This window comes from Engraulis encrasicolus, unplaced genomic scaffold (assembly GCF_034702125.1).
Source record: "Engraulis encrasicolus isolate BLACKSEA-1 unplaced genomic scaffold, IST_EnEncr_1.0 scaffold_25_np1212, whole genome shotgun sequence".
NCBI classification, from domain to species: domain Eukaryota; kingdom Metazoa; phylum Chordata; class Actinopteri; order Clupeiformes; family Engraulidae; genus Engraulis; species Engraulis encrasicolus.
The window spans coordinates 1959150-1972704 of record NW_026945544.1 but is presented as its reverse complement, the minus strand read 5'-3'; the positions used below and the strand labels follow the sequence as shown (position 1 = coordinate 1972704).

The window sequence follows — 13555 nt, the reverse complement described above, 5'->3', positions numbered from 1 at the left end:
GTGTGTGTGTGTGTGTGTGTGTGTGTGTGTGTGTGTGTGTGTGTGTAACTTGGTAACTTGCCTCTCCTGCCTCCATGACACACTGTTTCCATGGCAATGAGTGGCAATCCTTAATTAAGCCTGACCTTTGGCTGCGTTTGTGTGTCTGTGCGTGTGTGTGCTACAGAGAGTATGTGTGTATGTCAATCGTAACTGAAGAGTTCACATGCTTGTGTGTTGTTATTTGTGTGTGCTTGCTACAGAGATGACTGTGTGTGTGTGTGTGTGTGTGTGTGTGTGTGTGTGTGTGTGTGTGTGTGTGTGTGTGTGTGTGTGTGTGTGTGTGTGTCCATGCACATGTGCCTGACTGTGTGTGTGTGTGTGTGTGTGTGTGTGTGTGTGTGTGTGTGTGTGTGTGTGTGTGTGTGAAGGGTTAACAAGGGTCCTGACATGTGTTGTGTGTGTTGTGTGCGTGCCGCAGGTGCAGGAGTACCTAACGAGGTTTGAGAGCATCCCCGACATGCTGGAGCTCGACCACCTCACCGTCTCCGGAGACGTCACCTTCGGAAAACACGTCTCACTCAAAGTAAGTCGAGGAGCACAGGTGTCACGCAAAAATAGCAAAGGACCTCTGCCTCTGCAAGCGCATGCTATACTGTATGCAATTAAATGTCAGTGAAAGTAAATAAATTGAACTCAAAGGGAAAAAAAACTACTAGAAGAGGAAGTTAACAAACATGTTATACAAAATTATTATATGGTTGTGACGTCATCGGTCGAATGCTCCATTCATTTCAACGGGGCTCCCCAACGTTCGCACGTCTGTTATTTTTCGATAACGGACGGGTTGGTCTATAACAGACCGCTGTCAATGGCAACAAGACTTTTCACTGCTAAAGCGACTTTTCAACAAGACTCTAATCAGCTGCTGTGATAGACTACACCTGTTGTCCTGGCTACCTAGTTGTTGCCTAGCGGTGTTCCACAACGGCACTGTTTTGTTTTGCGCAGCAACAATCTTAACATTAAATAGGCCTAAAGAAATGTCCCCGCCATGTGTGAATCATTTAAGTATATCCATATAATAAGCGGGTTAACTTTCGGCGAGTCGGTCGCTTTGTGGAATAGCAGCACTTCAGAGAGAACAAGACCCCTCCGCTCCGCGTCGGGGTCTAAAGATTCTCTCTGTCGTGCTGCTATTCCACGGTAGCGACCTTCTCGCCGAACGTTAACCCTTACTTAGCACTCACTGAAAAGCAAGTATAGAAACGTGCATGTTTCACTCAAAGTAAGTAAAGAAACATGTCACTCAGAATGTGGCCAGGTAGCCTTCCATGAGCTCCATGTCCAAACTATAGGCTGAAGAGAAGTGAGGAGAAGTAATATATCAGATCACATCCCTAATGTCCCTGCGCAATCACTAATATGTGACCCCCCCACCACAAAACCAGGCATAAGTTGCGCTGGCACGACCAGAGCTACCGCCAAATTGTGACAGGGAGGCTATCTATGTGATTTGACATCTCAGCAGAAAACGGTACCATAACACTTATAGTTTCTGTTTACATAGTAATAAAATCCAAATTTGGTCAATAAAGATGTTTATTAAGTCAATTATTATAGTGTACCTAACCGGCCCTACCGTGGCGCACATGGTAGGGCACACGATTCCTATGCGGCTGACCCGGGTTCGTTTCCCGTCCTGGGTTTTAGCGAAGGGGAGTAGAGTTGCCCAGCTGGGACTCGAACCCGGACCTTGTGGGATAGTAAACTGGGGCTCTGACCGCTACACCAAAGAGCCAGACTTGTTGGCGTGACAGTCAGAACACACCCACAACCATAGTGATGGTCACTCCATCACATGGGTCCTTTGCCGACCCTTCCCCGTCTCTCTCTCCCAACTTGCTTCCTGTCACCATCAGCACTGTACTATCATGAATAAAGTCAAAAACAAAACATATCTTTATAGTGTTCCTAACCTTGTTATTCCCACTCTTCATCCCCAGGGTACCGTCATCATCATCGCCAACCACGGAGACAGGATCGACATTCCGGCCGGTTCCATGCTGGAGAACAAGATTGTGTCAGGGAACCTGCGCATTCTGGACCACTGAAGGCCTTGTGGGGACTTTGCTAGGAGCCCTAAACCCCTACCCTACCCCTTTCACAGAGGCCTCCACACCACAGCCCCACACATGCCTCTCTCTGCTACGACCTTCACCTGCCCTTCACAATCACGGGCGACGGTCTGTCTGTCTGTCACAGAGAGAGAGAGAGGCACTGGTGCCACACACGACTACATTCATTCCATGTCTCCCCCTGACTGTAAAAAAGAGATTTTATTGTATCTGTTTAGTGTTACAGAGAGAGATTTTTTTATTATTATTTTAAGCAAAACAATTCTAGGCTTCCCACTTTAAATGTAAATCCAAATCCTGTCAGACTCTTCAGCGTTGTGACATTCCCCATTCATCACAGGTTTTAGCAATCATGACCACCTCACCATTTTTCTCCTCACACAATCAAAGGAATTACTTCTGTCGTAATACCAATTTATGTTGCTGTTATTGTTTTTTTTTTTTACAAAACAACAGCTCACTTGACTTGTGTGAAATGTGAATGTTGTCTGCGGTACGAGAGTCTCCAAGCAATAAGTGCATCTTCACGGCAACTGCGCTGGCAGAGGTGTCTTAAGTAGAAGTATGTGGAAGCACTGTTACGGATGTAATTACAAGACTAGTAGTGTGATATTGCATAGTTTCAACTACTTCTACTTAATACTGCTGTAGAAAGTCAAAGTGCAGTAACTACGTACTTGAGTTTAGACTGAAAATGGTCTTCAGAACACCTCATTTATCTTGTGACACAACCTTTATGGTCCATATGTGTCCTGTTTTAGAGATATTGTTCTGTCAAATTTGCCGGTTCTACAATAGCCAACATAATAGCAGTACTTTGAAGACCTTTCTCTCAGTTTCAATGTTCAATGTAGTCACTGCACTTTGCCTTTGTAGGGCGGAATACATCTCTGGCTGTTGGTTAACTTAGAGCTGAACGTGACCTCACCTGTCTGAGCCTGTTCGGGATGCCTGTTCTGTCCTTGGAACATATTAAACAAGTGCAATATGGATTTCAACATGCTTTCTTTGCCTGCCTGCCTTTTTACACTTTTACACTATCACCAGAGACGGTCTACAGGTCTTGTTAGAACTAAGAAAATCTATGCTCCTATCACTGCCTCAGCATTGATCTGGCAACCCAAACATGTACTAGTATACTGGACATACCAGACGGACTGTACCATACAGTACATACACACATATTCTACACATAGACATACAAAGTACACTTGTGCATACAGTACATACATAAATTCAATCCACACATGTATACACTACTAGGCCTACAGTCATGAGTAAGCGGTTAGGACATCAGACTTGTAGCTCAAATAAAAGGTTCCAGTTCGACTTCCGACCCACCAGGGGGTCGTTTCTCGACAGTGCCTTTGCTAACGACGTTAGCCATTTTGTTCGTTCTTAAGACCAACGTTGAAACCAGGGGCTGTTCACTCACGGAACTTCCTGTTAGCCACAATTGGCTAACCCTAACCACGGGACAGTGCAAAATGAATGGGTGTCAATGGAGTTTTTTACCATTATAATTTTTGTGATTTTTTATAATTTTTTGTCCTGAAATATTAATATTAAGTTCGAAGCTAGAAATAATAAGACCCCATTTGAGTAGCGTTTCGATTATTTTGCGCCACTAGATTATTATATACTGGGTCACAAAGCTCAATTTTTATGGGGCCAAACCCATAAACATTAGCACGATGCTAGCGAGTACAGGTTGAAATCTTCTAACCAGCTGTAAAACTACACACCTGAACGATTAGTCAATACAGCCTATTGTTAAACAACAGTCATAGTGCTTACCAGGAATGTTTTGTTGATAATATTTGTGACTGGAAATGGCAGTAGCAATGTATTTAGCATGGGTTCCCCTTTCCATTCCATACATTTTCCCACATGAAGGACTGGCCTACGCTCGTTACTGCAGAATGCATGCAAAGCTAACTGGCTACAATGGGAACCAATGAGACTGAGCCTTCTCCCCCGTGTTCTAATTTCTCTGTTGAAACCAAGGTCTTAAGTCGCTCGTAAGACAGTCTTCCGGCTTGGTCTTGAGTTGGTCTTAAGTTGTTCTTAAGTTGTTCTTAAGTTGGTCTTGCTCCTGACATTTCAGCGTCTTGGGGCAGGTTCAGGCAGAGTTCAAGTGACAGTGATTGATTACTGCCACCAAGTGCACAAGCGTCTAACTTTTACCACACAAAATGTCCAATAATTAGACAATTTTAAATATATTTGGTTGTGTATGCCGTCTTCCTGCCAGCAAGTCCTTACGTCCAACGTAGGCCACAAGAAAAAGAATTGCCATTATGAGCATTGTGCCTGAAGATGTGCAGGAAGATTGAAAGGTGCGTCAAACACAGTAGGCTACACATGACATCTGATCTTTATGAAAGTCGTTAAATACCTGTGAAGACAATCATGCCCCCAAAATCCACCCCAATAACCAAATGTCGCTGTACATATCACTGCACAATAAAATCGCGCCAAATAACTTCGCAATGGCGTCAGCCACACGGTCCACTGTCACTGCGCACGAGGGGGAGGAGGCAGAGAATTGCGAATATGCCCGAATTGCGCGCGCGCCAGCCTGGATGCGCGAGCGCGCGCACACACACACACACACACACACACACACACACACACACACACACACACACACACACAGTGAGTGAGAGAGAGAGAGAGAGAGAGAGAGAGAGAGAGAGAGAGAGAGAGAGAGAGAGAGAGAGAGATGAGTGGAAGTGGAAGTGGATATACTGGATATATACTGTTGTGCAGATAAGGCACCTGCGCTTAATTTAAAATTCAGCCGAAATGGATATGTTACCAGTTACCACCAGCAAGTGAGAATTAGGATAGTATACATGCCATCACGCTTTCACCGGCCATTTCTGTGTAGTTATTTGGAGTGATTATGCTACAGTGATATGTAGACCGACATTTGGTTATTGGGGATGGATTTCGGTGACATGATTGCGTTGACAAGTATTTAACGACTTTCATGGAGATGTCATGTGTACTGTGTTTGACGGACCCTCCGTGCATCATCCCTTCCTGCACATCTTTACGCGTAAAGGTCATAATAGCCATTGTTTTTTCTTGTAGCCGTTGCGCATAAAGACGTGCTGGCAGAAAGACGACAAACAGACAAATATTTTTTTGTTATTATTTCTCGACTCCTTTCAGTTCATCATTTCAAGCAGCATTGAAAACTGTCCACTCTGTGTGGTTGTTCAAAGGGAAATGACTTAACTTGGTGCCCTCTCGCACTGAAGAGCGCAATGAAGGCATAGGGGTATCCACAGTTGAAGCCTTTTTAAAAATTACTTCAACTACAGTAAGACCGCGCTTTCTCCAGTAACCACCTTCACAGCTCTCCCTCCTTTCTTCCATCGTCGTAAAAAGCCCCAAGCAACCAGTTCGTCACTTCAAGGTAGAGACATGGGTAACAACGTAGGTTACACATATATCTGACCCAAAACAGAGACCCAAAGACAGCGCGACATATCAGTAGCGCGCGCGCCTGTGTGTGTGTGTGTGTCCATATTCTCAACACTCTGCCTCGCGCATATGACAGCGGGCCGCGTTAAGTAAATTTGCAATGATTCAAATGATCCCAATGTGATGTCGCATGCCTTTCAGAGTAGGCTATCCTCACATTATTTCATTAAGCTGCATTTTTTTCCCAGGGTTGCGATGGGTTGGAGTTCGTGTAGCGTAGTCTATAGACAACAATGACATAGTAGAAATGTTCACAATGTGTGCGCAATCCGACCACGTTGTGCGCGCGTGGGTATTTGTTTCCCACTGCGACAACATATTGTGAAAATTAGAACTCAGCGGACTCAGAGGAGAATATTATGGATGTTAGAGATTTAAAAGTCCATGCATACATGTATCCCTTCGGGTCTAGAATCATTGCTATTACCCTCCGGCAAGGCATGACAACCACTCATCCACCAACCACTGGTTTCTGAGAGAAGTTACTGAAGACTTATCGTAAATTGATTTAGCAAAACCGGAATAAAATATAAGACATTGTGACATGTAATGCATTATTTGGTTTCTGCTGTCGACGAGGGGTGGTTTTGAGGCACGGGTGTGTGGTTTGTGTGTTGACAAAGATTTGTAGACTTTGATAGCGTTGTAATTATTGTATCTGACAGCCACGTGAATGACGCCGTCACTACTTTGATTGCGAGCCGAGCTGAGGCGAGACACTCCAAGCATTTCCGAAGACTTCCTCGTGTCTGAGAACGTACGTACGTACGTCCAAAGGTTGGTCGCGACTTCGGTCGGTCTTGCGTCTAAAGACCAACTTAAGATCAACTCAAGAGCATCTTAAGACCAACTCAAGAGCAACTTACGACCAACTCAAGACCGACTTAAGACGGTTAGCAAAGGCAAGAATCGAGAAACGGAGTCCAGGTTGGTTGGGAGAGTAATTAGCCAGTGCTCCGTCCTCATCCTCCATGACGGAGGTATTATGCTGAGAATGGTACCGTCACGCTGCACTTCTCCCTTGGGGAGCCGTTTGGGGCTGCTCCCTTGCACGGGTGAGGCATAAATGCAGGCATGCACTCTACCATGCCTCCTCTGATGTGAGAAAAAGTGTTATTTTACATACTTACTACTACATGTCATGTTATTCTCTATACTTTATTTTATTCCTCATTACAAGTTAATATCAATAAGAGCCAACTCTCTCTGAAAGACAAGAGAAGAGCGAGAGAGAGAGATACAATACAATATACAATACAATACAATATCTTTTATTTGTCATTGTGACAAGCACAACGAAATTGTGCATTCCTTGTTGAAGCAAAAATAAATAAAAATAAAATAAAATAAAAATAAAAAGATATCAGTAATACCAGCAGACAGAAAGGAAGGCAAGAAAGGAGAGACAAACAAAAAAATATTGAGTATTGAGTATCGAGACAGAGAGAGAAATAAACTCTTTGACAGAGATGGGAAGGGAGAGAATGTGCGTGGTAAGGTTGTGTGGCCCAATAGAGACACATTCAAGTGCTTCCGAGCAGATGAAATCACTTCAGCACCACCTAGGGATGTGCTAACTGCAAATGAGCCCTCCACTACAGACACGTTGACAACACAGGCCACATCTCATAGTGGAGAATTAGAAACCTGGAACACAGAGCACATTCAGTACAAAACAAATCAATATGATTTTTTTTTTAAGCTCCGTAGCATCTTATTAACATCATTGAGGGCTGAACGCAATTACCAATCCATAGGAAAAAAAGATGAATGAAATATGAATAAAACCAAATTTCTATTTCAAGTTTCAATTCAAATGTTATTAGGCTTACGACACAAGACAGATACATGTTATTTCATAGCCATATCCATGCAGAGCATCCACCAGTACAACTAGCAGTATTTTTAATAAGTTAAGAACAGCTCTGTGTGGATGGGGGTACTGAACCCCTCTACCTTGCAGTTTGTGTCGTTAGTGAAGTGGAAAGCACAAGGTTCCTCTATTAGATTTTGAGAGAAGTCCCTCTGCTGCCATGGGAAATGTTTGGTATGCAAAAGAAAAAAATCGACCAGCCAAGGCTATTTGCACACAAAAAACCACAAGTGGGAAGTGACACTCTTCTCTATTAGTCCGGCTACTTTTCTCTTTTCCACTCGATCCCTCAGAGGAAATCACTTCAGAGAACAGAGCAACCGCACAACATTTCTGACAGTGGAACAAGGAGGACAAGCAATTGAGTGGGCCCACTTGTGCTTCATTTGTTAATGTGTAATTGCATGATGGCAAATAACAATGTCCCTCTGAAAATAAAATAGATGAGGAAACAATATTTGGGGGGAAAAATGAGGAAAGGAAAGTGAGAAGGACTGCAATGGTTAAGTCTATGCGCTTTAGCAGTTTGGTCGGGTAATGAATCTTATTTTGGGTCAGGTCCCAAGACTCGTGGAATAACATACAGTATTTCAAGCATGGCTTGGCTCAAGAAAGCTGCTGTCAAACATGCGCTGATTCAGCACATCAACAGCACGATGTATCTCCCCAGGACCACGTGCACATAACAAGGCCAATATGGGGGGGGGGGGCATTTATCATAAACACGAGGGACTCATGCACTGCCATGTGGATTAAACCCCGACCAACATGTCTACACCACTGGGAATGACCTTGGGCCACATAAGTAGTCCTACGTATGTGCTGACTAATGTTGGATTGGTTGTTACACATGAGAGTGAGAAATGAACTGGTTTCACCTCATCAAATAAGGTAAAAGATATATTTTCTTAATATCCCCAATGGAGCGTCACTCTTTGGATCCATATTTCATGTAGTCTGGCTGTCATACAGGCCTTTTAAAAAGAAGTGAAATCTTGCTGACTAGATGACCAAGCGAAGGAAGTGCAGTGCACTACAGTCACATGCTGGTGGTATGGTGTCGGCTGGCTCTTTGAAGTTCCTTATTTGATGTTCTGCCTATCAGGCTCATTTCAAGCAATCCCTTCAACTATCTGTTCCGCATCGGTAAGATCAAACCAGGACTCTGTAATTCTCCTTCTAAAAACTTGATCTTATTACTGAAATCCCCTGTAAAAAAAAACCGTCAAGGCTGATCAAATGATATTAGTATCGTGCAAAGCCTCTCTTAAACTCAGAATTACTGTATTATACAAGCTTAATTAGAAGCTGTAACAAACTTGACATACTTGTTTACTGACATAGAGTGTGGTGGGGTGCAAAAGATGACTCAGTATATTTATTGAAAAATAATGAAATAAATTAAATAACACAGAGCTGTTGTTAAAGCCCGGAGAGCGGTTGACAGCAAAACTGAAGGCCGAACTCCAAAAGAATAACATACACACAAGATTCATATCCATATAGGCCTACATTCATAGGCTACACATTTTAAATCACACCCTAAAATACATTCATTAGCAGAGTGAATGCTGAGAGACAGTGTCACCTTTTACTCTACAGCCAGAAGTGGCCAAAGTAAATGTATGTGATTTTTTTTTTTTTTTTAAATGGACATAGGGCCTAGTTTCCTTCCAACATAACTAACTTAACTGAGTAACTGGTCTCCAGTAACTATAGAGCAATGTACCTGATTCTGTGCCGGTTGGATTCAATTTAGAGGTTTTCTTTTTAGGTGTTTAGGTTTTTCAGTAACTAAACTAGTTTATCAGTAACTTTCATTTAAAGGGACACTGTGCAGGAAATGGTCAAAAAAGGTACTGCAACTATGCTGCTTATTGAAATTGGGCTGCCTATTGCCAAATTTGATCTTTACATGAAAGTTTACTAAGTATTAAACAAATATTTTCTAGTATGGTTCAAGTACAGTCATTTTTGTAGCTAAAAATGGCTATTTTTAGAAATTCAAAATGGCGGACAATGGAGAAGATCCCCCTTTTCATGTATGAAAAGTGCATTTTTTCCAGTCATAATGAATACTTGGATTTTGATGCTGGTGGTAAGTATTCATGAAAAAGGGAACATTAGTGAATGGGCAGCATTAATTCTGGAAATAAACAACTAAAAATCTCACACAGTGTCCCTTTAAAGCATACAGGACTAGCCTTGTACAAAATAGATGAGTATTTTACCTGGCGACTTGGTCTGGAACTGCACCATAAAAGGTAACCCAAAAGGCTGTCAAATCCATCCTTAAATCACAATCTTCTGTGTAGCCTATATCTGGGATTTTTTTTTTTTTGAGTCAAGTTTAATGCTTAGCAAATATTCATGAAAATATCACATTTATGAATGGGTTGCATTTGAAAAGAAATGACTAAAATGACAAGCTCTATCTTTAAATGTGCTGTTCCATCTACCTCAATGGTTTTCAGCCTTTTTTGAACGAACGCCCCCTTGAGCTCATTATAAGCCTGCCAACACCCCCCAGCCCCCCCGCCACCCTAGTATTACAATAAAAATAAAATGGACTAATGCCTCCCAGTTGCATCTGAGCATCCCCCCCTCAGTTGTATCTTTCTTATTGCCCCCCAGTAGAGCCCCCGTTGAGAAATACTGATCTACATGGGGAAAAGCAGGAAGCCACTGAAGGTGTTGTAGTTCATGTATTCGTCAAACACCATTCTGTTGGCCAGGAGCTCCACATAGGCATTGTCTCCCATCTCCATGGCGATCACCACGGCGTTGCTGCCCATGTCGTGTCCGTCCGCCCCCGTAGTGTCCCAGACGGACGTCAGACGCTCTCCGTTCTTCATCAGGCTAACGATGGAGTTGGAGTGGCCGATGGTATTGCTGAACATGGAGAACCGAAAGAAGTACATGCCTTTGACCTGCGCTGTGAAAACGCCTGTTAAAGAGAGCAAATTCAATCCGTCTCATTGGTTTTACCCTCTCATTCTTTGCCTTTTACATTACATTGCATTAGACTTTTCTGACACTTTTATCCAAAGCAATGTAGTTATTTTACACAGGGTATTGGTTACAGTCCCTGGAGCAATGTGGGGTTGGGTACCTTGCTCAAGCGTACTTCAGCCATGGAGTGAGGTGTGGAAGGGTGGTGTTTGAACTATAATAGCCCTCTGATCTAAAGCCCATCTCCTAAAGAATTAGGCTACGGCTTTTGTTCTGTATTATGACACATATTGCATTTCTCTTTCTTTCTCTGTATCTTTTCTTTTTAACATCACTCATACCTGTTGAGGGATTGTAGCTGCTGCCTGTGTTGGAGAAAACCCTCTTGTACTTGAGAGGGGTGGCCACCGAGAAGGGTCCAACGTTACCACCACCAGAGTCCCTGAGAGCAGCGGAGAAGGCCACCCGTGGCTGACCTGTAAACATGACACAACCACAGGCACATCACTGAGACTACACACACACACACACATGCACACACGCACACATACACACACACATGCATGTGCGCGCACACACTCATGCACTCGTACATACGTACGCACACACGCACAGGCATACGCGCGCGGACACAAGGACACAAACACACAGACACACACACGCACACACACACACACACACAATACCTCTCCACTCCCCCACGTCAGGATAAATTCATCTGAAAAATCCCTCAGACATACAATACCACGTAGGGGACCCAGTTCTGGAACTTTTCAGATCATTTTATATACTTACATGCCATGTTATTCTATGTACTTAATTTGATTCCATTACAATTTAATATCAATAGGAACCAGCTCTCTCACACACACACATACACACAGACACACATGCTCGCACGCACACATAGATAGACACATGCATGCACGCACGCGCACGCGCACACATACACACACATACACACACACACACACACACACACACACACACACACACACACACACACATACACACACACACACACACACACACACACACACACACACACACACACACACACACACGCAATACCTCTCAACACCCCCACAACTCTCTGGTTCTCCTCCAGCCTGCTCTCCAGCGTCTTCAGCTTCTCCACCACCATGGCCACGTCTTTAGAAAGACAGCAGAGACACAGGCTGCTGCAGCTGGAGCTGGGCCCTCCGCAGTCAGCATTAGCCTGGGGCTCACACACGCAGCAGCAAGCCATGGCCAGAAGCAACACCGCAACACTCTTCACTGACATTGGCATCATCATCATCATCATCGACGCTCTGGACATCTGTGCCTCTCGGAGCAAAGTTCTGATGCTTATAGCCTACTTCATGAGGGATTTCACAAGAGGGTGGTGTTGGTGGTGGTGGTGTTGGAGGGGTTGTCAGATGTTGGCCTCCAACTTTGTCCTTCACTCGTGATCAGTTGTTTAGTTAGTGTTGGGGGAGGGTATTTGATGGATCCTTGGAACTGGAACTGCTGTGACTGGTGCAGAGTCTGCAGATGCAATGGTGAGTGAGTGAGATGGGAGAAAGGATAAAGTGCCCAGATTGACAAAGAGACAAGGCAGAAGAAGAGTAGGTAGAGCACTAGCAGGCCTCTAAATGAACAACAGCCAACCAGCCACTTGATGGTGAACATTCAGTTTGGCTGGTAGAAAATAACATTTACCAGCCGCTTTGACCTAGCCTCGCGAGCCATCCACGTACTTCCGCCCAAGGATGAAATGGTAGTATTATGGGATGGTCAGGACCAGGCTAGCTTTGACCCATTGGTGAGTGTGTGTTTGGCCAGTAAGATTACTGTAACATACTGTACATAAGCCATTTTGTGTGGTGGTGAAAAAAAATAAATGTAGAGCCCTGACGACTAGTATTCTTCAAAATCAACTGGTGCTCTTGGAATTGAAAACAGATTTTTTTTTGTGGTATTTTTCGACCTTATTTGATAGCACAGTGTGAGAGGTGGACAGGAAGCGAATTGGGAGAGAGACGGGGAGGGGTCGGCAAAGGACCCGGGCCGGGAATCGAACCCAGGTCAGCCGCATGGCAGGCGAGTGCCCCACCGGTTGGACACGGCAGGTCCTGGAAGAGAAAACGGAAGAGAAAAGATGCTGATGAAGAAGATGGGTGCTGATGAAGGCCGTGAGAACGATACATGTTGGTGATTTTTAATGCATTAACCCACGTAATAAAGATTTGTTTTGACTTTTTAAATCAACTTACTTGCCTGAACCAAGGATCTTTGTCTTGTTGATGTTTTGTTGAACAAACAGACATGAAAATTAAATTCCAATTGAATCCTCTACCAATACATTTGTCAGTCCTAACAACATGACACTTGGCACTACACTACACATGCTATCAGCAAATGGAACAAAAAGTTCAAGAGTTGTGTGGGGACCGGAGTGACACAGTGAGAGTAAATAGAAGTGACACAACCTCAGGATGTTCCTTTCAGTTACATAACACTGTCATGCTGGGGAAGACAAATGGAACATCTTCCCGGACGGAAAAAGAATCAAATGAAGATGTTATGTTCATTCAATCCCTTTTTATTCCTACTTGTTATACATATTTCTTTCAGTAGCAAATTATGCCTATTGAAATCAGTGAAGTAAGGTATGAGGATGATGACTGATTAATACCAAAATAATGACGGGGGAAAGATGATGATGTAAGAAAGTGGTCTGCACACTAGACTAGACACATTTTTGACATATGTGAATGTTAGAAGCATTTTTAGTAAAAGGGAGCAGTGCGGAAGGACGGTACCATGCTCAGGGTACCTCAGTCTTGGAGGAGGATGAGAAAGTGCACTGGTTAATTGTTCCCCCACCAACCTGGCGGGTCGGGAGTCAAACCGGAAACCTTTGGGCTACAAGTATGATGTGGGTTACTATTATGTGCCTTATACAAATTGTACTGTATAGTCCACACATGAACCATTAATGTTACATACTGTGTATATTTTTCAGTATGTGCTGTCTTGCTCGTAGCCTATCACAGCAGATTTATCCCAGGGCCTGAAAGCAGTATGTCCAGGGGGAGCAGTCAGGAGGGCCTAGCAACAAAAATGCATATCT

The 13555-nt window shown here is 43.7% G+C and overlaps 2 protein-coding genes across 3 annotated transcripts in view; one reads left to right on the top strand and one right to left on the bottom strand.

Moving 5' to 3' along the window:
- ugp2b (UDP-glucose pyrophosphorylase 2b) overlaps positions 1-3119 on the top strand; it is a 71769-nt gene extending 68650 nt beyond the window's left edge. For both annotated transcript variants that reach the window (XM_063192826.1, XM_063192825.1), the window contains exons 9-10: positions 461-565; positions 1986-3119. In XM_063192826.1, coding sequence (XP_063048896.1) covers positions 461-565; positions 1986-2093 — 213 coding nt within the window. In that variant the 3' untranslated portion in view covers positions 2094-3119. The remainder of the gene's footprint in view (positions 1-460; positions 566-1985) is intronic.
- A 7026-nt stretch (positions 3120-10145) lies between these two features.
- LOC134442847 (complement C1q-like protein 2) lies at positions 10146-11758 on the bottom strand. Its single transcript, XM_063192799.1, has 3 exons — positions 11509-11758; positions 10779-10913; positions 10146-10432 (listed from the first exon to the last, which is right to left on the bottom strand). Exons 1-3 carry the CDS (start codon positions 11756-11758, stop codon positions 10146-10148), a joined length of 672 nt encoding a protein of 223 aa, XP_063048869.1.
- Positions 11759-13555: the final 1797 nt, after the last annotated feature.